The 22,906-nt window shown below is 60.9% G+C and overlaps 5 protein-coding genes across 5 annotated transcripts; 2 read left to right on the top strand and 3 right to left on the bottom strand.

Moving 5' to 3' along the window:
* Positions 1 to 1,387: 1,387 nt before the first annotated feature.
* Positions 1,388 to 10,575, bottom strand: CMQ_6573 (vacuolar morphogenesis protein; the record flags this gene model as incomplete). The annotated part of the gene is made up of 9 exons (XM_014320259.1): positions 1,388 to 5,149; positions 5,353 to 5,511; positions 5,892 to 6,148; positions 6,507 to 7,345; positions 7,404 to 7,512; positions 7,581 to 8,002; positions 8,114 to 9,413; positions 9,603 to 9,706; positions 9,869 to 10,575. The coding sequence occupies 9 exons, from the start codon at positions 10,573 to 10,575 to the stop codon at positions 1,388 to 1,390; spliced, it is 7,659 nt and encodes a 2,552-aa protein (XP_014175734.1).
* On the top strand, positions 5,922 to 6,173 carry CMQ_6854 (uncharacterized protein; the record flags this gene model as incomplete). The annotated part of the gene is made up of 1 exon (XM_014320540.1): positions 5,922 to 6,173. One exon carries the CDS (start codon positions 5,922 to 5,924, stop codon positions 6,171 to 6,173), a length of 252 nt encoding a protein of 83 aa, XP_014176015.1.
* Positions 10,576 to 11,254: 679 nt separating the features above from the next.
* Positions 11,255 to 17,849, bottom strand: CMQ_6693 (c2 domain containing protein; the record flags this gene model as incomplete). The annotated part of the gene is made up of 6 exons (XM_014320379.1): positions 11,255 to 11,369; positions 11,432 to 13,979; positions 14,036 to 14,953; positions 15,034 to 15,322; positions 15,934 to 17,540; positions 17,645 to 17,849. 6 exons carry the CDS (start codon positions 17,847 to 17,849, stop codon positions 11,255 to 11,257), a joined length of 5,682 nt encoding a protein of 1,893 aa, XP_014175854.1.
* Positions 17,850 to 18,864: 1,015 nt separating this feature from the next.
* On the top strand, positions 18,865 to 20,544 carry CMQ_6773 (uncharacterized protein; the record flags this gene model as incomplete). The annotated part of the gene is made up of 1 exon (XM_014320459.1): positions 18,865 to 20,544. One exon carries the CDS (start codon positions 18,865 to 18,867, stop codon positions 20,542 to 20,544), a length of 1,680 nt encoding a protein of 559 aa, XP_014175934.1.
* Positions 20,545 to 20,993: 449 nt separating this feature from the next.
* On the bottom strand, positions 20,994 to 22,707 carry CMQ_6648 (hlh transcription factor; the record flags this gene model as incomplete). The annotated part of the gene is made up of 2 exons (XM_014320334.1): positions 20,994 to 22,567; positions 22,626 to 22,707. 2 exons carry the CDS (start codon positions 22,705 to 22,707, stop codon positions 20,994 to 20,996), a joined length of 1,656 nt encoding a protein of 551 aa, XP_014175809.1.
* Positions 22,708 to 22,906: the final 199 nt, after the last annotated feature.

Genomic DNA, 22,906 nt, shown 5'->3' with positions numbered 1-22,906 from the left:
GTCGTCACCCGCGGAGCGTGTTGGGCCAGCCGAGAGGCGAAAGGCGTGAGACGATGGAAAGAGGAAGAAAACAAGACAGCAGAGTTAAGACAGACGACAGAAAAAAGGAGAGAGAGAGAGAGAGTAAGAGGACTGGAATGTAACGACAAGAACAAAGGATGTGCTGCGGTATGGGCGGCGAGGTAGGAGCGACTGATGCAAGAATGGGCGAGGAAGCTGCGACGCACCCGCAGGATGTTATCTTGGGCGAGAGCTTCGTGTATGTACGGAGTAGAGAAGGCGGTAGAAAAGCGGACTGGGCTGTGACGGCGGCTGGCGGGGGATCCACTGGTCATCTGGGGGACGGAGCAGACTGGACTGCAAGAAACGGCTGTTTCTAGACCACATCACGTGAACGGAACAACTCGTGCTCCGGGCGCCGCGAAAAAAAGCCATGCAAAATTTCTTCTTCCCCAAGTGGGCCGGGCTGGACAAGCTATAAAAATTGTCTATCAAGGACGGATTTTTTTTTCTCTTCAACTTCTCTTCATCCTCAGAGTCCCCTTCTTCGTCGCTCCGGCCCATGCACGACCAGCGTCGTGATGGCGGTTCATATGCACACAAAGGGGACTCGTCGCATTCTCGGTAAGCTCCGGCCCCCCCTCTCGCTGCTCTCGCTCCTGTTCCATGCGCACGTCCACCATCCCGGCCTTGATGACACTTCAAACAAATGTCTTCTTTTCCCAACAGAATCGACCATGACGAAGCACAGTCTGTCTCGGGCTGTTCCGTACCTTCGGGACGGGGCAGCCTGTTACTTGCCAGTATTGTTACGTCTGAGCCAAGATTCGCATGGACTGCCTGGCACACATTCGAGCGTCATCTCGGAGCATCGGCTAACCAGCAAACAGTATATTTAGCCCTAGTGTCTCCTACAATCTGCCAACAGCATGCAACAAAAAGGTTGGTTATGAATCCCTCCTTGCGCGTGTGTCGTCTCTTTGCATGATGAAACATTTTCCTACATTCGCGGTTTCCACTTGAGCATCCATCAGAGCCTAATCTACCGGATCGCATATGAGGGCGAATTCTTCCTTGGATGTCTGATCAAAGAGAACGACACGCTTGTGTTTTATTCATCCATGTCTGTGATCTCGAGGCTAACTCTTATCACTAGGTGGCAAGATTTTACTGCCAATGACTCCGTAGTATCAGTTCCGTCACCAAATGAATCAAATAAAATATCACTGAACTTTTGTCCCAACGTGATCGACTATCTGCCCATCCTGTCCAAGTGTCCCTGTCCTGTCCAACAAACGCCTACAAGCTCGCTCACCTTTCCGTTCCCGTCTTCCCAGATGGCCATGCATTTCGTATATAGCAACAAGCAAAAAACAGTATTTCCAACCTAGCTAACGCTCATCGTGTCCCGTGTCCCTGCCGTCTCACCGGTGCCGGCTCGCCGCACTCGGCCGCCCACCATTCCGCGTCGGTTGCGTCCTGTGCGTCCACGGCCCAGCCAGTTGAGCTTCAGCAACCGGTTCAGCTCCTCCACCATCTTGTTGCCCTCGTCGCTCCCATCGCCGGCCACACCCACGCCGGCCAGTACGCTCATGCACTGCAGTATGCGACCGACCATCTCCGTCACCTGCTTGCTGTCCTCCACATTTTGTTCCCGCAGGCTGCCGTGCAGAATGCTGGCACCTGCGTTGGCTGTGTTGCCCAGCGAGAACGTCGGCCTCGGCTCGCTGCCGCTGCCAAACGACACGTTGCTGATCGCTCGGCCTCGGCTGCCGTCTGCTCCACTGTTGGCACCACCGATACCGCCGACACTGCCGCTGCTGGCCGAAACGCTCGGGTCCCCGCTCATGGCCGTTCCCGGCCGGATGTCGGCCGTCCCTGGCGACGTCGACAACATGTGTTGCTGCTGCTGTAGATAGCTGCTGCTGCTGGCACCACCGCCGAAACTGCCGTAACTATGCGCCCCGGCCGTCTGGTACTGCTGGGCCAGCGTCGAGTTGGACCGGCTCTTCTGCTTGATCGGGATGGGCGTCGACGTGGATCCGGCCGTCTTGTGCGTCTTGTGCGTCTTGGTCATGCCGGTAAGCGACTGAGGCAGAAACTCGAGCGAGAGCCGCGAGAAGATGGGCTTGAGCGTGTCGTAGCGCGGCAGGATCACGGCGTCCCGATACGAGGCCAGCACCAGTCGGCGCACATCGAGCACGGCTGAGACCGGAGTCACTGCATTGGTCCCGGCTCCCGCTGTTGTGCTGGCATTCGTCCCGGCATTCGTCCCGGCAGTCGTCCCTGCAGTCGTCCCGGCAGTCGTCCCTGCAGTCGTCCCAGTCGTCGTCCCGGCGACGCTGCCCCAAAAGTCACGGGCCTGTTCGGGCGTCAGCAGCGTGCCACTGCCCGAGAACTCCAGGTCCAGGGGCGGAAAGACGGCCTGCATGTACGGCAGGATGCTCGTAAAGGTGAAGAGCCACAGCTCGACCAGGGCCGGGATCAGGCGGTCCTCGGGCGTCTTGCGCAGGGTGCGGTCGAGCGAGGCAAAGCCGGCGGCCAGCAGGTCCCGCAGGTCCTCGAGAATGATGCTGGGCGAGCGGCGCTGGATGCAGTACTGGATGTGCATGATGACGATGCGGTTGAGGTGCTCGATGGGGATGCGCAGGTCCTCGCCTTCGAAGATAACCTGCAGCTTTGCCTTGAGGTACGGCCAAGCGTCGTCGTAGCTCAGATTGTTGAAGCCGAACTTGACCGCATCGGCGGCCGTCTCGCTCAGAAAGCTCGAGGCCGTGCCGCCGACCGAGCCAAAGCTGCCGGGTCCCGGCCAGTCGCTCGCGCCACCGCCTCCCACGCCGCCACCGGCACCCGCTCCGCTGATGCTTATGCCGCTCGGGGACCCGTCGACATCGCTGGCCGCCGCCGCCGCCGCCGCCTTCTCCTCCTTCTCCTTCTTCTTGTCGCGTAGGCCCCGGCCGCCGTGGCGCAGGTCCAGCGCGCTCATGCCCTTAAAGGTCGTCGCGCCTGGGCCGGGACTGGCCACCGGGAGACTGAAGTTGTAGAGACTGTTGGGGGCGTGAGGATCGGTGGGCCGTGAGTTGCTGGCAGCCGACGACAGCGGCAGGTGGAAGTCGTCCTTGTCCTTGGCCAGCTTGTGCTTCTGGCGCGACAGAAAGTGGTGTTTCTTTTCCTTGGCCTCCTTCTCCGGCACGGCCGTCAGGCTGCTGCTGCTGCTGCCGATCCCGATGCCAGCACCACCACTGCCGCCGCCGCTGCCACCGCCCATGCCAGAAGCACCACCCGGTATACCGCCGAGGTTGCTGCTACTGCTGCTGGCGAGACCGCTGCTCAGGCCCAGCGTCAGCGACGGGTCCGACGGTCGGATCGTTGCGGCCGAAGAGTTATTTATGCTGTAAAACGGCTGGCCCAGAGACTCGACGGCGGTGGTGCTGAAGTTGCCGCGCTGCAGCGACGCCAAGGCAGACGAGAGGCCCATCTTGCTGGGGCTCGGCAGCGGCTTGTCTCGAGTTTCGCCCTTGACCGAGATCTTGCCCGGGCGCGAGAAGAGCTTGACCTTGCTCTTCTCCAGCTTCTTCTCCGGTAGCGGTGGAGGCGGTGGTATAGGCGGCAGGGGTGCTTGCTGCTGCGGCGGCTGCTGCTGCTTCGGCGAGTGCTGCTGCTGCTTTGGCGAGTGCTGCTTTGGTGAGTGCTGCTGAGGCGACGTGGCGCTGGGCGAGGCCGGCGCACCAGACCGGGAGAAGACGACACTGGCAGCAGCCTGGGCGGCCGAGGCGTGACCGCCAAGCAGGCCGTTGTGGTAGGACATGCTGTCGAAGCCGCTGTCGCTGGGGCCGCTGGCCTCGGTCAGACTGAGGGTGGGCGGTGCAGCGAGGACGCTGCTCCTCTTGTGCGGGACCAAAGCGGCCTCACACGACTCGCCGGGCGTGGGCACAGTCTGTGACCGCTGGCGCGTGTGCTGCGGCTGTTGTGGCTGCTGGTGGGACTGTTGCTGTGGTTGCAGCTGGTGTTGGTGGGGATGCAGGTTCTGGTGTTGGGTCTGGACTTGGGTCTGGGTCTGTGGTGGGTTCTGACCCTGGCTCTGGCTCTGCATCTGGCTCTGGTGTTGCTGTTGCTGTTGCTGTTGCTGTTGCTGTTGCTGTTGCTGTTGCTGTTGCTGTTGCTGTTGCTGTTGCTGTTGCTGTTGCTGATGGAGAACGGCGGCCTGGGCTGCAATCTGGCTGGCACTCAGGGTGGGAGGAGGGGGCGAAGACGTCGATCTGCCGCCGGGTCTGCCATAGGCTGCTGCCGACGTGGTGGTCGTCTGCTGCTGCTGCTGCTGTTGCTGCTGTTGCTGCTGTTGGGCCCTATTTGTGGACGGCAAGGTGGCGTCAAAATGGCCAGCGGTCTGAGAGTGCTTGCGCGAGTGACCAGGGCCAGGCTTGAAGGCCGTGACGGGGCTTGGAGGTGCGCCCTCGTGTCTGCTGCTCGGGCTGGGAGCGGCACTGTTGGGCAGCGTCAGGGGTGAGACGGCACGGGAGGCATCGTTGGCGGCAGCGGCAGCAGCGGTCTGGCGAGCAGTCGCAGCAGCAGCAGCCGATGTTGCCAGTGCTGCCGGACGGGAATAGTTGTTGTGGGTGGAGGGAGAGACGCCGGCAGCCGAAGCAGCACCGGCAGCAAAAGAGGCGTAGGAAGACGGGGTAGACTGTTGTTGTTGTTGTTGTTGTGGTTGCAACTGTGATTGTTGTGACTGTTGGTGCTGCTGTTGCTGATGTGGCTGGCGGCCCTTGTTTATGGTGAGGGGAGGCGGCATGACCGAAAGGGCTTCGTCGCTGGAGGTGGAGTTGATACGGCGAGATCGCATGTGTCCGGCCGGACGGGGAGAGCGCTGGGGCGGCAGGACGCCGACAGAGCGAGCCGAGGAAGAGGGTGAGGCCGGAGCAGTCTGTCGAGGCGGATAGGCCAAGGCTGGTTCGGGCGAGGAGGGCGGAGAGGCGACAGCATTTGCAGAGGCTGCCGATGCGGACAGGGACGGCAGCGGCGAGAAGCTGCCGGGGCCCCGCGGTGCCCGAGACGGCTGCATGGCGAGCAGGACGATGACTATCGCCCGAGAACAGAGTCGTCTCGCCTGGCTTCCGGCTCCAAAGATCGGCTCGTGACAAGTGTTGCCCTGTCCAGCAGCGTGTGCGTGTCAGAGGGTGGTCAGCGTTGACCGGACATCTGTCCCGCGTCTGTCTTTTCTCTGGCCGTGTCTCTGGCGTCTCTGTCTTCTCTCGGCCTGGCCTTGTCTCTCTCTCCGTTTTTCTCTTGTTCTGTTGATGCTCGGCGGCCTTTGGGCTGATTGGATGCGTGCCAAGGAAGCGGCTTGCTGACTTTGCTAGCACCGTGCGGTGGTGGTGGCGGCTCCCCCTCGCTCCCCTCGGACTGGGCTCGGTCGGGGCCAGCGAGAGATGGCCGTGTTCCTGGCTGGCAATCGTCAATCTGTCTCCTTTCTGCCTTCTGGTCCGGGTGGCGATCGATCAGGATTTCTGGCTGGCGAGCGGATCTTTTGGGCAGACAGAAACGGGCAGGAGGGCAAGAGCTGGGGCGACGACGGGAGGGAAGGCGCACAGGGTGCATGGCCAGGAAAGCTTTCTGCGGCAGGCACGATACGTTGTGCTAGGTATAGGTCCACGTGACTGACCCCACACGTGAGTGGGGGGGGGGGGGCGGTCGTCTTTAGCCTTTAGCCTTAAAGTGGGTGGTCTATCTCTTCTGTCTAGCCAATTAGATGCTGCCATTGTGCCAGGCGGTACTGTCAAATCTACGGAATACTCCGTGAATGGATGCACTTGTAAAATACTCGTAGACTCATTGCATACTATTTCCAACTCTCTCCCCACACACCCACGCACTCTCACCTACGCACTCACTCCCACACACCCACCAACAACCGACGACTCATGGCCCAGTCCACTCTCCGGGCTGTCTACCACAGCCCCGACAGTGACTCGTTCAAGGCCGTTTCCGCGCTGTCGACGGCCGAGACCAAGGCCGACCATCTCGCCAGTCTGCGCGCGGCCGTCACTGCTGTCCAGGCCGACGTCAACCGCGAGCTGACAGCCCGCATGGTGGTCGACGCCACTCGCTCGGCCAAGGACGCCGCCGCCGCCCAGAAGGAGGAGGCCAGCTACGGCGAGGAGATGGTTGAGTAGGCGTGGGACCCTGTTCTATTCATACATATCGACTGCATATATTTGCAGCCCTCAGAATTGTCGCCATTACATTGACATCCTTGTCCAGTCTGTCCTCTTGTGTGTTCTCGTTTCTTCGCTTGTCTCCTCTTCTTTCCCTTCTCTTCTCGCTTTCCCTTCTCTTCTCGCTTCTCATCTTCTTCCCTCTCCTTCTCCCTGTCTTCTCTCTCCCATATCTTCGTCCCTCCTCTCCGATCTCTTCCCTCTTCTCTTCCCTCCTCTCTCTCCCATCTCCCCTCACCTCATCTCACCCCTACCCCCTCCCCCATGCCTTCCCCGCCGCCCGGTTCAGACAGCCATAGTGCACCACCGCGTTATCCGGCAGTACTGCCACCACGCTGCCGCCTAGCCGCTTGTGACACACGCCGCAGACCCGCTCCTCGCCCACCACGACGTGCCGGCTTCGCCCGGCCCGTCCGCTGCCGTCGGCCCCTAGCAGCAGCGCCGCCTGTGCCGCCAGGACGCCCGTCTGCCGTAGGCCCCGATCGATCCGGCTGTCGTGCACCGCGCTGTGCGTCGCCCGCATGCGTCCGCGAAAGTAGGCCGCCAGCTCTGCCACCGGCAGCCCCTCGGGGATCAGCCGCAGCGTCGACGATGCCGGCAGCCGCGCTCCGTGTCGCGACAGCAGGTCCAGTGCCGGCCCTAGCTGCTGCTTGTGTGGCGACGGCGGCGTCAGGTACAGCGATAGCAGCATGTGGTAGATCGATGGGCCCCCTGTCGTTGTTGTTGCTGTTGCCGTTGGCGTCGCCGCTCCTCCGGGTGTCCGGCTGCTGTTGCTGTTGCTGTTGCTGTAGCTGTTGCTGTTGCTGTAGCTGTAGCTGTGGTTGTAGCTGTAGCCGTAGCTGTTGCTGCCGCCACCACCACTACCACCACCCGTCCCGCTGTTCGTGTCTGCATCCCCGTCCTCGTCGTCTTCGTCCATGCTGTCGGCATCCGCGCTCACGCTGACGCTCGCGCTCGGCCCCATGCTTGATGTCCCGTCGTCGGCCGATCCGCGCGATAGCGCGTGTCGCAGCGTCCGTCGACCGCTCGCTCCTGTCCCCGTGGCGGCGCCGAGCCGTGGCGATACCGGCTGGGCTGCTTGGGTTGCGCTCCGTGCTGCTTCTCGCGCTGCGTGGATGCGGTTGCAGTATCTACTTAGTCAGCATATAAATCGCCACAGAACGACAGCAACACAGAACACGGACGCACTCTTCTGCCTCGACCTCGTCCTTCATCTTGAACACGTAAATCTCTAGCGCTTGCTTGTGCTGGCCCATCTTGCTCAGCACGATGGCTTGTGCCTTGTAAAAGGCAGCGTCTAGCAAAGTAAAGAATAAGTAAGCAATGCGTCATCAGACAGAACCCCGATACAGAAGGAGCACCCACCGTCGCGTGGAATCAGCCCAAACACACGCGACAGGCTGTACTGTCGGCTCGTCTTGAGAAAGGCCACGAGCTTGGCCATGGCCGTGTCCCAGTCGGCCCGTCTTGCCTTGGCATTGCTGTCGTCACTGTCGCTGCCGCTGTCATCGCTGCCCCGGTCTGTCTCCTGCAGCAGCCGGATCCGCTGGTCGACCAGCCGGTTGTGGAAGGCTGGCGTGAGGTCGTTGAGCTCGTTGATCACGTGATCCAGGTACCGGATCTCGAGCCGGGCGTCAATTTCGGCCAGGAAGCCGGCCACCCGGTCGCGCGGCAGCGACTCTGCATTCTCTGAGTCGGCCAGGAACACCTCCATGCCGAGCTCTGGGTCTGCCCGCAGCGTCCACGCCGAGAACTCGAGCACCAGGTCGGCCATCTCAGGCGGCAGGCTCTGCAGATAGGCCACCGTCCGCCGGGGTCCACGGAGAGCCGGCGGGACGACGATCTTGCTCTCGCTCTCGCTCTCTCTCTCTCTCTCTTTCTCTCGGTCCTCCTCGCACCCCTCTCCAAACTCCCGCAGCAGCTCAAGCGCCCGGCGGTGCAGCCGCTTGCCATAGAAAAAGTCTACCAGCTCGTTGAATCGGCTGCGCTCCAGCAGCCGCTCGTTGACCACGGCCGGGTCACAGAAGTTGGGGATCCGGAACAGCGAGCTGGCCAGCTTTGGCCGGATCAGCATCAGCACCCGAAACATGGTCGTGTCCACGAGCGTGAATGCCTCTCGCAGTCGCTTTTCGCGCGCCTCGTCATCCTCGTCCTCGTCCTCGTCCTTTTCGGTTCTTCTGTTCTTGTCCCCCGACGCTGCCTTCTTCTCCTTCAGCTTGCCTGTTGCCGGGTCGATCTCCCGCTGAAGCCGTGCCCGCGCACCCGCCAGGTAACTGTTGAGCGCCTCGACCGCCCGCATTAGGTCCTTGCCCTCGAGCGGAACATAACCATTGGCAGTAGCAGGTTTCTCTGCATCGCCTGCCTCCTCGGCTGCCGTGGCCACCGCTGCTGTGGGCCCCTTGGCCACGGAAGACGTGTTCGTCCGAGTCGATGCCGCGTCCGAGTCTGTGCGTCGGTGGCTCATAAACATCTTGGTGAAGCCGCTGGCCTTGGGCAGAGATATAGCTACCTCGGCTGGTAGTGGTGGCAGTGACGGCAGCTGTGGCGGCTGTTGCTGCTGCTCTGATGGTTGTGGTGCCTGTTCCCTGCTCTCACTACCGTCTGTTTCCTTCCCGCTGATACCTGCCGCTTCTGCCGTTGTATCCTTGGCCGCGTCAGCCTCTGGGGATGACCCTGCAGCCGACGCGTCCCCCTCGTTGTCGTCCTCCACCGCCACTTCCTCTGTCTCGTCCTTCTTTTCCTCCAGGACCTCGTCTGACAGCTCGCCGACGATCGAGCGCGGAAAGAAGCGCAGCACCCGTTCCGGCGGCGCATGCACGTCCTCTTCGCTAAACAGGTCCATGGAGTCCAGGTAGCGGCGCTGTCGGAACAACTGCTCGGCCTTGCGCATCTTCACGGCCCGCAGCGTCTGCGCCTTGTCCCGCAGCAGCGCATCTTCCAGCAGGCCCAGCAGGCTGATGGCCTCGTCTAGACGACCGCACGCCACCAGCGCGTCCACCTGGCTGTCGTAGCCGGTCGCGTCCATCTTCCAGACGCCGCGCTCCGATGCCACGTGGAAGCCCTTGCCGGCGTGCGCCAGGCTGACCGAAGGCGGCGGCACGTGCAGTTGCAGCGTGCCGGCATTACCGACCACTGGGGCCGGCAGCGGGATGGTCTGCAGCAGGCTGAGGGTGTCGGGATTGCGGATCTCGAGCACGCCTGCAGGTGGGGGGCCAGGAACAATAGAACTGCTGCCATCCTTGCTGCCTTTGTTGTTGTTGCTGTTGCTGGTGCTGTTACTGTTGCTGTTGCCGCTAGCCGCTTCGCTGCCGGGTGGCCGCAGCGCCAGAATGTACGGATAGCTGTAGCCGATGCTGTCGGGGGCCCCGGTCCAGGGAATAGGCCGACGGTCGAGGGTGCGGCCCTGGTCGCTGACAAAGATGGTGTGAACGTCCTTGGCCAACAACACGGCCCCGTCGGCCAGCCTGGCCGCCAGCGGCCGGGGCATGTAGCTGCCGAGGCCCATGTAGCCCATGCCGGCGCTGCTAAGGGCGCCGAAGCGGCTGGTGCTGGCGGCAAAGTCGCTGCTGCCGCCGTTTGCGTTTCCGTGGCCGTTGCCGTTGAGGCTTCCGTTGTTGCTGGCGCTGTTGCCGCCGCCGGCAATGTCCTCAAACGTGCGTGCCAACACGTCGACGAGGACGTAGCCGGCATTCATGCCAACCACAAGCTTCGTGGCACTGGCCCACGTCAGCGAGCGGATGGTCTCGGGTAGCGTGATCTCGGGCGGCGGGGGTGGTCTTCCGGCGGCGACGTTGCTGCGACCATCGTCGGTCCGGTCGTCGCCCGTGCTCAGCTCACTCGCATACCAGGTCCAGAGAAGCAGACGGCGTTTGACAGCCACGGCGAGGCGCGACACGATCTCGGGGATACCCGTGGCCGGGTCCTTGACGATGTTGCTCGTCACGGCAAAGGCGCTGGCGTTCTTGGTTCCCGGCAGCGGTGCAGCCCCGGGCAGCGGTGTAAACGTCTGCAGATCGTGCAGTGAGACGGCATAGTTGGCCAGCGAGACGAGCGTGTTGGCCTCTTTGATGATGGCCAGCTGCTCGATGGAGCGGCTGGCGAACTTCTCGACTTCGCGGAGGAGAATCGTGGGCGGGTTGGCGACGGCCGAGTCTTTGGCGGCTGTCATCGATGTTGACGTCGTCGGGCTCGCAGCTGTTGCCGTCGCCGTCGGGTCGGCTTCGTTCACGCGGTAGATGCGCAGCACGCCCGTGTGCAGGCCCACCAGCAGACGATCGCCATAGGCCACAAGCGATTGGACCCGGGACTTGTCGCGTGCCTTGAGCTCGACAATGGGCCGCGCAGTAAAGGCCGTGAGCATCGTGCAGAGCGTTGTCTGCGGGGGGATGACCGCAGAGCTCGAAATGGGGGTGGGATGCGGTGTGGAGAGGAAGAGGAGAGAGGTCCTCGAGAGAGCTTCTCGAGAGGTCCTCGGAATTGTCGCTCGGCTCACGCGAGACCGGCCAGACAGGCCATGTCGGTGGGGGAGGAAGAGGGTGCCTGCTATCGGCAATTCGGCAGCGAGAGTCTCGGCGTCGTTGTGCGGGCACGGATTCTGCCAGAAGCGTGGCTGCGACGAAGCGTCCGATTGTCGACAGCAGTGATGCGTTTGAGCCTAAGCCAAGTGTTGACGTTTGGGTGGCGGCAGACAATAGTGTGGATATGTCCGGATAGGTGCATATATGTGTGGGGCTCTATTCCGTACCTCTAGAGCTCTGCGAGGAGTACAACATTCTTGTGACCTACGACGACGTACGGAATAATCCGGTACTTCGTATGTCGTAGCCGTACTAGAACCGACACAGGAAACATGAGCAGAATAAATGTCATACTCGAAGTATTAATAGGTATACTGGGTGAGCATTCTGCAATCTTATACTGTATAATATCGTACTTGCCTCGTTGATTCGTTCCTCAACGCTCCTTCCTGGCCAGCTCAGCATTCTATCACCTTCCAAACTTCCACATCTCGTCTCCATTCACATATACTTCTTCACTTTTCACACCTCCGTCTCAATGTCTGGTGTTCGGCCCTCCAGCTTACCGACCTTGAGTGCGCGCCGCACTGCAAACGTGGCCTCGTCCTTGGCAAATGCAATGTTGCGCATAGGTTTCCTGAGCTGTCAGCCAGACTGATAATCCGTTGTCAAAATTGCAAGAAAAAAAAGAACACTCACCACTGCATCAAACCTCTATGCTTCCGGTGCAGATCCCGGCTGCGATCCTTGAAATCCTTGTACTTCTTGACCGGGTTCAGGCTGCTGCCACCGCCGCTGGCAGCACTGCTGCCGCTGGCACCACTGGTACCACTGACACCACTAGCAAGGCTCTTCGTGGTCGACGCCTCAACTAGGTTCTGGATCCCGCTGCTCCTTCGTTTGGCGGGCGTGACCATGTTTCCATCCTGCACGCCCAGGTCGACCAAGGCGCCACTATTCGCGGTACTGCAACTGCTGCTGCTTCCATTGTCGTCGAAATACTCGTCCTCAACCGCGACAGCCTGACCACGTTGGGTCTCACCACTGACTTCGTGGTGGCGTGGAATCTGTAGAGCATCTCGGTCTCTCTCTTCCTCGCCCTCACCCACGCCATCGCCAGCACCATTGACCTCTTCCATCTCGGCTTCGTCCTGGCCAAAGGCTCCCGTCCAATCAGTCCCGTCTTTGCCAAGCCACCGCTGCTTGTCCTCTTCTGGCGCTTGGGCCAACACATCACGGCCCTGCGTCAACGACCTCTCGTGCATGTGGCGCACCAGCTTCGGCACCTGGGCCTGGACCTCCTCGCCACGCACGCCCTCGGCATAGCACGCCTCCCAGCTCTCAATTGTCTCGCGCGAGTCGTTGTCACTCACGAACCGCAGGTGCTCCCGGTCTGTGCCGGGTTTGAAACGTCCGCGAAAGTGCAGGCGGCCCACCTGTTCCAGTTTCAGATCCGGCACATCCTTGCAGTTCTCCTCCGTTATGTAGCTCTGCGAGAGCCGCAACGGGTTGTCACACGTCCACACCGGCACGTCAAACTCCTTCTCCTCGTTGTCCACGAGATCCTGCAGCCAGATGGACGAGAACGCATTCTTGCTGCGGATGCCAGACACGTGGAACTCAAAGAACACCGGCGAACGATATCGGTACTGCACTGGCAGACGCAGATTTCCAACAGGGATCTCCCGGCCATCGCTTCCGTCCTTCTCGACCTGACCGTCCACCGTCTTTCCGGACCGCGCACCAATGTCCCAGCGCAGGCCGTTGCCTTCTTCAGTCCGCGAGCATCTGTCGCTCTTGATCCGTGCCGTGCTGCCACCTGTGCGCATGCGGATCTTCACACTAGACGACGGCGCATAGCCGGTCGTGGTAAGGGCGTCTGAGAGAAACTCAAACGTACCAACTTCACCGAAGCTCACCTGGGCCGGCGGTAGCTTCAGCTCGACAGAGCGGAACAATAGGCTGATGCGCACGCGGCCAAATCCGATGCCACCGTCTATCGGATACCACCGCGTGCTCTGGCTGCTCTTGAGCAGAATGTCGGTCAACCGCAGCGGCACCACACCGATGATAGGGTCATGCTCACGGTGGCGCGAGTCGCGCACGGTGATGGTGGCAATGGCCGAGCGCCAGTCGCGCACAAACCGCTCGGTGCCGGCCTCGAATATGGGCCGTGACGACACCACCTTCGTCCGCGTCTTGTACACCAGCTCATCGTTGATGATGATGGTGCAGTATGCGCTGGGCAGCTTCTTGCCCTGCTCTTCCTTGAGCTCGCCGGCCTCGGGCCGCGCAGGCTCGTACTCCTTGTTCTTGCGGTTCCCATCCGAGCCACGGATGTTCTCGAGCTCTAGGCCGACGATCTGGTGCACCACGATGCTGAGGATGCCACTCGGCCACAACGGATCCGGCGGCGTGTACATGACTGCGTCTTCCTCCTCCGTGTTGGCCACGCCCTTGTCCTCCTGCAGCTCGGCCTTGTCCTGAAGCTCCTTGGGTATGAACGGGTCCTTGCCGTCAGTGCGCAGGGCACGGCGGAACTGTGTGCGTCCAAAGAAGCCCACCTCCCAGTGCAGCTCGCCCGGCATCGTGCTCTCAGCCTTGACTCCGCGCAGCTGCGACACCTGCGGGAACATCTGGCCCGGATGCTGGATCAGCTTCTGGATGCTGAGCTCGACCTTGCCGACAACGTCGTCGGCCGACGAGCGGTCGCTGTCCCAGAGCTCCAGCGAGAGCTGCTCGTCCGCACGGATGACGTCTGCATTAACCAGCAGCGCCGCACACTCGGAGAAGATGGGGTTTAGGTTGTCCTGGATGACGCGGGTGCAATACTGCGGCTTGCCGAACTTGGAAAAGGCGATGCAGATGTACGGGTCCGAGCCGCCGCCGCGACTGCCGCGCGTGTCTTGCTTACTGAGGCCGACGGCCTTGTTGATGCGGATGAAGAGTATGCCCAAAGCGTCGGTCTCTTTCTGGATCGTGTCGCCCTGTAGCATCTTGCCGACGTCGAGGGTCATGGACTTGGGCGCGACGTACATGTGGGCGGCCGTGGCGATGGCCCAGTTGACAAAGGTGGATATGAGCGGCAAATTGAGGATGTTGGCGCCCTTTTCGATTAGGGGAACGCAGCTGGCCTGGATCTTGGGCAGGCCCATCAGGGTGAAGCTCAGCGTCTTGATGAACGGGGGACTAGGTCCGAGAGCGGCACGCAGGCGCACCGTGGCGACGAGACCGTCCAGCTGAACCCCTGTGTGCGTCAGAAGGGGATCAAACATCTGCAGCGAAGCGAAAGCATAGACTCACAGACGGGAAACGGCACGCCAAAAAGCCCCTTGATTCCGAGGTAAAAGACCAGCTGCATGCCCATGTTACGGGCCTTGGAGGAGACGTCGGCATTCGATGGCAGCGAGTGGTATGCAACAGTGGCCTCGAGATTATAAAAGTCACCGCCCTCCTCATCGGCGGCTATCTCGTTGGGGTCCTTCTCCCGCTCGTCGCGCTTGCGAATCTCGTCGCGCAGATCCTGCAAGTGACTGTCGGGAAGGGTGCGCAGGCTGAGGATACGGATGGGATTCGTGCCCTGGGAGATATCGTTGACTTTGACGTTCTCGATGACAGCGGGTACGCTGGCCTGCATGACGTCCTCAAGGGTGTCGGCCACGGTGGAGAACATGTCCGGGTTGGCCAGGCCCCAGACCAGGGACACGGCTGAATTGAGCCATTCGACAGATTCGGGAATCAGGTTGACAACGGCGGTCTCGCCGCGCTTCTGCTCGCTAGACCATTCGACGTCACGGCCACGGCGGATAAGGTCCTGGGTCCAGAGGAAGACGGCCGAGGCGACGCCGGCGGCCAGCGGCACCAGACCCAGCAGATGTCCTCCGAACAGGCGGCCAAGGAAGAGGACGGCTAGGAAGAGACCGGCACAGAGAACGTTGGCACGGGCCTGAATGGCGGCGAACATGGGCTCGTAGCTGACGGCCGGAGTAGGGTGGAAGAGCACGTTGGTCTTCTCGCCATGGATGGGGACATCGCTGGTGGAACCTGGTTCGATGGGATCGGGTGGGGCGGTGATGTCCTGATTGCGGCGATACTCCTCACCGGACTGTGTGTGTCTGGTCTGGGCAGTGGTGTCCTTGCCCAGATTGGCGTTGGGAACGGACAGCTTGGGGTCTTTTGCGGCCTTGAGCATGGACGAATCCATGTCGTCGATCTCGACATCTGGACGGTCAGCGGACGGACGGCAAGACGACGGAGCCATTAAGACAACAAACAGCACAACAGCCAACATCCCTACGCACCCTTCCCTGTTACCGGGTCGGTCACCACTCGACGATTGTTGAGTCGGCCAGGCTTGCCATTTTTGTGGTCGGTAGCCTCACCAGACTGATTGGCAGCCTTGTCTCTGAGACGCTGTTCGAGCTCGGAATCGCGCAGCCTCTTCTCCTTGTCAAGGCTCTCGACGAACTGCTTGATGTTGGGCACTCGATTGGCACCCGAGTAGTGCTGGCCCGAAGACACGAGATGGTCTTTGACGTTGGACATGGCGACGGCAAGAGACGGGGGAAATTGCGTATTGCCGAGACGAAGCTAAACCTGGCAATGGTTATTCTTCGGAGTCGGGACACTTGAGGGACAAAAATACAGAGCAGGACGAGCGGATGTCGTCACAGCCACGCCAACGGACTGGCGTCATCAACGCCTAGAACGACTGGACAGTATCTTACTAACGCCGATGCGAAAACGGCAGAGAGCTGCAATGCAGGGCTGCGAGGGATGTGGCCGCTTCTGGAGCTTGTTCTTGTCTGTGAGCAGCTTGACGTCATTAAGCGTGTCTCACTGAGACACACTAGGACAGCCGGCAGCAGCTGGTGGTCACGGGTTACCATTCACCACTTACACGGCGTTAAGCTCGGACAATGTGCCCACTGGTTGTCTACGACACGGAGTTCAGTCACCAAGAACGCATTCTCAAACAATCAGGAAAGCACAATCTGTGTTGTCAATAGAATGCAGAGTGACTTTTATGCATCTCCTAGCAAGTGGAATCGAGCATGTGCTGCCTGGGCAAAGGAGGGAAGAAGACGGCCACACTGGTTACAGGCCTCTACAGCAGGGCCGCTATCGTCGGAAGTGAGCCAGCTATTGTCGTTGTCATTGTCTTCGTCGTCTTCGTCGTCTTCGTCACTTTCGGCACTAACCCCATGGCTACTTTCAGCGCCTTCTATCTCTTGTTCCTGGCGACGGAAGAGGGCGGCGATGCTGTCGCCCTCGGCGGCCACAGGTGCCATGTTGGCCACGCACACGTTCAACAGGCCTACGGTCCAGGCAGAAGAGGCCGACGAGTGACGTGTGAGGCGGCTGTCGGTAATGCTGCTGGCACCTGGCGGCACCACGGCGGCGGCCAGCCGACGGAACATGGGAACGAGGCTGCCGGTCACCAGACGGTCGACAATCTGGGATGATGGCGTATTTAGACTCAATACAAAGCCGGGCAGCGGCTGGCTGCAACTGGAACGAGAGTAGGCATAGGGTGAGGTGGTGGTGGTAGTGGCTGCAGCATCGGGATCGACGGGTTGAGGACGCAGAGTTAGCCGAAGCGTCCGCGGCCGAACGAGCCATGTTTTTTTGGAGGCTGGACCTCCACCAACGGGCTCCTGGCCCAAGAGGTCGACGTGCATCCGGCGCAGCAGCGACGTGGCCAGCTTGCGCAGCTCGTCGACGACGGAAGGCGGTGGCATGGCTGCACCAACGCCAGGCTGCAGCAGATGTCGGCGCGGGCCCGCATACGTGTCCTCGATGCTGATCTGTGAGGGCACATCGGCGGCCGGGCGCACAGGGGTGTCGTCAACGCCGTGCAAAAGAGCCCAAACGCGCGAGGCAGGAGGGAGAGAAGACGACCCAGATTCGCCTCCTAAGACATGTTCTAACAGACGTGCCGACATATGGGGATAAAGACGGACTTCACCGACGGTCACATTGACAGACGGCCGTCCATCAGGATCGAAGCCGTCCAGTTCTTCTGGCTGTTCCGGCTGGTCTAGTTGCTCGGACTCCCGTCGAACGAATTCGGCCACGAGGCGGCTCGTCTTGAAGCCGATGCCGGTGACGCTGCTTAGCGGCAAGACGTCCATGAAGGCGAGCACGACGGTGTCGTCACTCAACAAAGTTGTCTGGGCGGCCGGCTTGTGCTGCTTGCCGGCCAGCTTGGCCAGCAGCTTGTTGGTGGCGATGCCGGCAGACGCGGTGTAGCCAGCGTCGGCCTCTAGGCGACCACGCAGGTAAGCGGCGAGGTGAGAGCCGAGGAGGAGCCGATGGAAGGACGAGGGCCAGCAGACGGGAACTTGTCCGACGACATGACCGGAAAACGAGGTGGCATCAAAGGCGAAGCCAAAGTCGTCGGGCGAGTCCGGCTCGCCTGGAAGCTGAAAGAAGGCCCGTGTACGATCGTGTAGTTCGGGCAGGGCGTGCAGACGATCGATGTTGGCGTCGATGAGGCTGGTGACATCGACAAAGACCTCGTCTAGGCCAAGCCGCTCGACAGGACAGCTGCTGGCTGAAGCGCCGTCGAAAGTACCGACAAGGTGCCGCACGAGGCGGAACAGCTGCTTAGACGCATCCCGGAACGGCGACAGGTCCTCGCCGTCGACAAGCACAATGTCAGGACACACGCGGCGAGCCTCGCTGATGCGCATCAGCTTGCGGACGCCACGACGCCGAGCCGCATAGTTGCACGTGGCCAGGATGCTCTTCTGGGTGACGCCAACGCAACGGCCGGCCAGAAGGCCACCGGGAGCCCGGTTCTGCACTACCTGGGCATAAAAGCAGTCATAGTCCTTGGGGGGGGAGAAGAGAGTCAGCCAGGCCAGGGAAAGGGAGAAATGCAACGGCAAAGAAGCAGGAAAAGCTCACAAAGTGCAGGATGACTCGGTCGTCTCGGCGCCGAGGCCGCAGTGGAGAGGCCATGCCAAGACGACAGGACGTCAGCCTCGATGACAGCCTTGACACGTTCTGCCAGATCCATCGCCTGCGTCGTGTGCCTGGAGAAGAGGGGAAGCAAGAAGGAGATGTGATATTGGCTTTGGAAGTTCTTCTGTCTGCAGTAGTGAACCGCCATGATTGGTTGCTGTGGAACTGTGGGGCTGCTGCTGTATGCCCCACTTCTACTGGTACCCTCCAACAGGATGACGGAGTACTCCGTATCTTACTTTTCCCAGCCGCGTCCAAAAATCTGTTACAGGCAAGCGAACGATGGGAGACGGTGGCAAGGTGGCTGACAATACGAGAGACAAATCGAGCGACAATACGGGACGAGCGGAGCAAGACGAGACGAGTGGTGGAACAACGATGCAGCGGATCGACAGAAATGGAGACGGCCAGAAATAGAAGCAGAAACAAACGGTCAAGGAGGAACATCCACCCGACCGACGTGATGACGACGAAATACGAAAGAGAGCGAGATGTGGAAGAGCGGACGCCATGCATGGGGCCGCCTGCAGCGGACAGAAATAGACGCCGCGGTGTGAGTGGCCAGCAGTGGTCCTGCATCGCCCATTGGCTGAGGCTGTGTGTTGGGGGAAGAGCAGGGGTTCGGCGCTTCGCTGGAGTGGCTTCGACGAGAGCAGCATCAGCAGCAACGGCAGCAGTATGACCACTCGTCGAAACGGCTGTCACTCGTCGTGCCGGATGTCACTCGTCGAGACCGCAGCCATGGACCCAGACCAACTGTGACCACAAAGCACAAACCATCGGGGGCGATCAGCCAAGAACCGATATGCGGTCACAGCTCATCCCCATCGCGTCTAACGGCGCTCCACATGCGCACACGAGGCGCCTGCCCCTCCCCATCTGCAGCTGTGCGTGTGATGGTCTCATGCAGTAGTCCTGTCTCGGCTGCCGCCTTCTATATATCCACTCGTCGCTTTTCACTCGTTTCTCTTTTGTGCCCTGTCTGTGTTTTACTGTTCTCTGCTCTCTGCCCCTGTTCTCTGTTCTCTGTTCTCTGTTCTCTGTTCTCTGTTCTCTGTTCTCTGTTTTCTGTTTTCTGTTTTCTGTTTTTTGTTCTTTATAATACCCGTCACCCTCTCCCACCTGCTCTCTCAGCCTCCAAGGCCGAAACTCCCACCACCACAATGTCTAGCCAGAGCCCCCAAAAGCGGCCACGGCTCTCTCTGCAGATCAAGGCCCTGTCGACCGGCCCCAGCATCCGCACGTCGCGCACGCTCGCTGCCGTCGTCAACCCGAGCTCACCTACCGCCTTCAACACGCTGTCCAATGTCTACTCCACAGCCATCGACCGGTCAGCCTCTGTGCAGCTGAGCCTGCCGACCACCGGCTCGGCCACTCCCATGACCGCAATCCAGACGACCAGCAGCAGCAGCAACAGCAGCAGCAGGAAGCGCCTGTCGAAGCTGCCACGCCTGCAGATGCCCGACGCCACAACCGGCGACAGCCACACCCAAACGCCCTACGTGACCACCCAGTTCCCCGAGACGCCGCTGACGGCCCACCCGTTGTCTCCCTCAGTGGCCGCCGAAATCCAGCTCCCCAGCGCCGCTATCATGACGGCCACACCGCCGCTGTCGGCCGGACCCATCGATTCGGGCTCGGCGGCCGCCCAGATGTTCTGCTTCTCGCCCGACGGCAGTGCCGACCGCAGCCGCGAGTTCTTCGACAGCATGCACGTCACCAACGACGATCGCTACAGCCGCAGCCGCAGCAGCTCCGAGGAGGTCCAGACAGCCATCGATACCCGGCTCTTTGGCCTGGGGCTGCCGCCGACGCGAGTTGACAGAGAGGTCGAGGAGGCGGCCACGCCGAGGACATCCTGGCCAGCTGTGTCTTCACAGCAGATACAGCACCAGGACCAGGAGCTGGCGCCACCACTGGAACTATCAGCAGCAGCAGCAACAAATACGAACAAGCAACTGTCTCGGCGACGTGCCACCCGTCCAGCCACGCTTCTGGGACGACAGCCGCCACCGTATCAACACCCGCGCTCGCTTCACAGCATCCTGCGCAACTCGCCGCTGCCGCCACCGAGTGCCCGGTCACCCGTGTCGCCGCGGCGCCAATCGCAGCGGTTGTTCGAGCGGGCTTCGCGCCACGTCATGTACAACTCGCCGCTGACGCAGACGATCACGACCAACACGTACACCCGTTCGCACATTGATCTGTTGTGTGAAGAGGCGTCACCGTTTGTGTCGCCCGCCGCTGACGAGACGCGTGACGGCGGCACAACCCCAGGGCCGTTTGAGGAGATGCGTCGTCGCATGGCCGGTCTGGGATCGACGAGCGCGGCCACCACGCCCGTGTCGCCGGTCGCCAGTCTCGGCGTCAGCAGCGGCGGCATCCGCAAGCGCAAGAATACCACGCGCCGCGACAAGAAGCGTCGCTGGGTCTGGACGCTCGGACAGGACGACGACGGCGAGGTCGACGAGGAGCACCTCAGCGGCGCCATGGCCGCGCTGCGGGCAGCCATGGCGGCCGAGAAGGCGGCGGCAGAAGAGAAGCCATTGCAGCTCCAGAATCAGACAGCCGACCACGAGATTGAGATGCAGGATGCCACGACAACAGCACCGCTGGCACTACCACCACCACCACCAGAGGCAGACAAGGCCCGGAAGCGCAAGAGCACGCCTGTGCCCTACGATCTCGACAACAACAGCCACGACGAGGTCGAGACGCAGACCCCCACGATGATGATGAGTCAGCATCTGCAAGGCGCCTGTATGCAGGCAGCAGAGGCTGCGGCCGCCGCAGCGAGCGGCACGGGTGACAACGAGAGACAGACGGTGCGGCTGTGTGTTTAGGACAGGAGAGCGGACTCGGACAGAGTATGAATATGTTGACGACTTTACGGCCTCACCGGTGCATAGCAGGCGTTTTGCTTTTATGGGGTGTTGAAGATGTACGATATAGGAAAGATGTGTACAGAGTACGGACAAGTGAATACGAAGAAGAGGAATACCCTGCAAATGTAGCCAATCACATGCCTTCAAAACCAGTTCCTCATTTCGTCATCCTGCACGTGTCTCTTGCTCGTATCAGAGGCAGACAAGCCAAGAAATGAGCCAAAATACAGATAACCAAAACCCCATCCAAACCCATTTTGTGGCTGCAGTCGTCTTGCTGCAAGCCGGCCTGATACTCGTAGTAAAACCCCAAACTCCCTCCCGATGCATCCAAATAAACCTCAAAACGGACAATGCGAACCCAACTGTTCCCCAACATGTGTATACCCAACCGTTCGCGACACCAGCTACAGCTGTTCCCGGAGCTGCTGGTTTCCACTGATGAGAGCCTCCAGCCAGTCGGCTGCCATCGACAGCATGACGCTCTTGCTGAAGCCGCCGCCGTGGAGACTGGGCACGAGCACACACAGGTCGTCAAAGCCCTCCTTGATTAGCGTCCGGCGTTTCTGCTCGCTTTTGATGTGGTTCTCGCGCTTCTGCTCCTCCGAAAGGTTCTCGCGCGGCGGCTTTGCCTGGCTACTGCTCCCCAGCCGTCTGCGCTTCCCAGTGCCATCGCTCATGCCGCTACAGGATGACGACGACGGCATTATCTGCTGCGGCGAGTTCGGCGACAGCGGAAGAAAATTGCTGCCGTTACTGACGCCGTTGCTCCCGTTGACAGAGACATTGCCCCATTTCTTGCCCATCCTCGTTGTGGTCCCGGCTGCTCCAAACTCGCCGGAAACGGCAACATCTTCGTCATCTGCACCAGCATCATCATCGGCCTCACCTCTGTCAGACGCCGTTTCTCTGCGGCGTTTTAGCCGCGTCGCTGGAGGCGGTACACTGCGCTTGCGGCCGACATCCGTCGCGGCCGACATGGAAGCGATCCTAGTCTTGAGATTGAGCTGATGCAGGCTGGCACCGTATACAGGACTCGGCGGGCGTGTAGTGTTGGCGCTGCGGCTGACCTCGAGACACTCCATAGTCTTGAGGTGCACGCTCTCCAGTGCTTCTGTAGTCTCCTTGGCCGACCGCGGGATATACTGCACCTGGTTGAAGCTCTGGTCAGAACCCCAGTGCAGCTCTGCTCGTGGCGCCGACCGGTGTACGCTGGCAGCCGGTGGTACGTCCTGGCTGCTGTCCCCGTGGAGCAGCGACATGGCAGAAAACATATTGGTATGGTGGACAGACGGTAAACTGGATGGCGGCGCCAGCGACGCATGCTCCAAAGCCAGTCCCAGTTCGGAGGCGAGGCCGATTTCATGATCTGCGAGCGTCGTGGTCAGAGTGCGTGGCTTTGCAGGCGAAGACGACGGCGCCGGGCCGGTGTTCTGGCGAGAAAACGGCTGGGTGCCATAGGAGAAGCTCGCGCGATGCAGAGAGCCGTCATGCAGGACAGAAGCAGCCTCGAGCACCTCGGCGGAAAACTGGCGGTGGTTGTCCATAGCAGAAGAGCGCACACCGGCAGACGACTGCGACGGATGCGCACTTTCCGATACTAAGGAGGTGTAATGGTCAAAGGAGGACGGTGCACCGGAGGTCTGGGTCTGCTCGTCGGTCGTCGGCAGCGAAGGTGGGGGCGGAGGCGGCATGTTGAAGGACGACGATGCGTTGTTTATCAACTGATGGAAATCACCGGTCAACGACCCGACCAGACCTTCGTGGTGCTCGCCGTAGAAACTGGTGGAGCCCATAAACTTGGGCGGCAGGTCCATCCAGCTCTCGCTATGCATGGGGCCGCCAGCCAGGCCACTAGGAGCAGGGCTGTCGGAGCCCATGTCTTTGAAAAAGGTGCTGAGGGCCTCTTGATCTTCAGCGGTGAGCAATGGGGCGCCGGACGGAGGATGGGGTGCATTTTGGGGAAAGAGGCTGTCTTCGTCTAGCAGGGGCCGTTAGCGTGAGAAACAGAGGAGAGGCAGAGGAGGTGCTGTGCTTACAATCGATGGACGATGGTTGTGGGTCGGTGTCAGGGCGATACACCGAAGCCATCGTAAGCGGGAGGCGTGGAGTCGCGAGCATAAGTGCTACGTGAGGTGGGATTTAGTGGACACGAGATGCCAGTAAGCAGATGGGTGGCTAGGCGATGATGGCCGATAGGGACGTGCGTGCTTCGTGGAACGAGTAGAGACCATCTGACCGACGAAGAGAGCGACGGGAGAGCGACGAGACAGGAGTGAGATATGGGAAACAGAAGAATGAAGGAGACGAGTGAGATAAA

This window comes from Grosmannia clavigera (genome assembly GCF_000143105.1).
Source record: "Grosmannia clavigera kw1407 unplaced genomic scaffold GCSC_108, whole genome shotgun sequence".
Lineage (NCBI taxonomy): Eukaryota > Fungi > Ascomycota > Sordariomycetes > Ophiostomatales > Ophiostomataceae > Leptographium > Leptographium clavigerum.
This window is presented reverse-complemented; position numbering and strand designations above follow the sequence as displayed.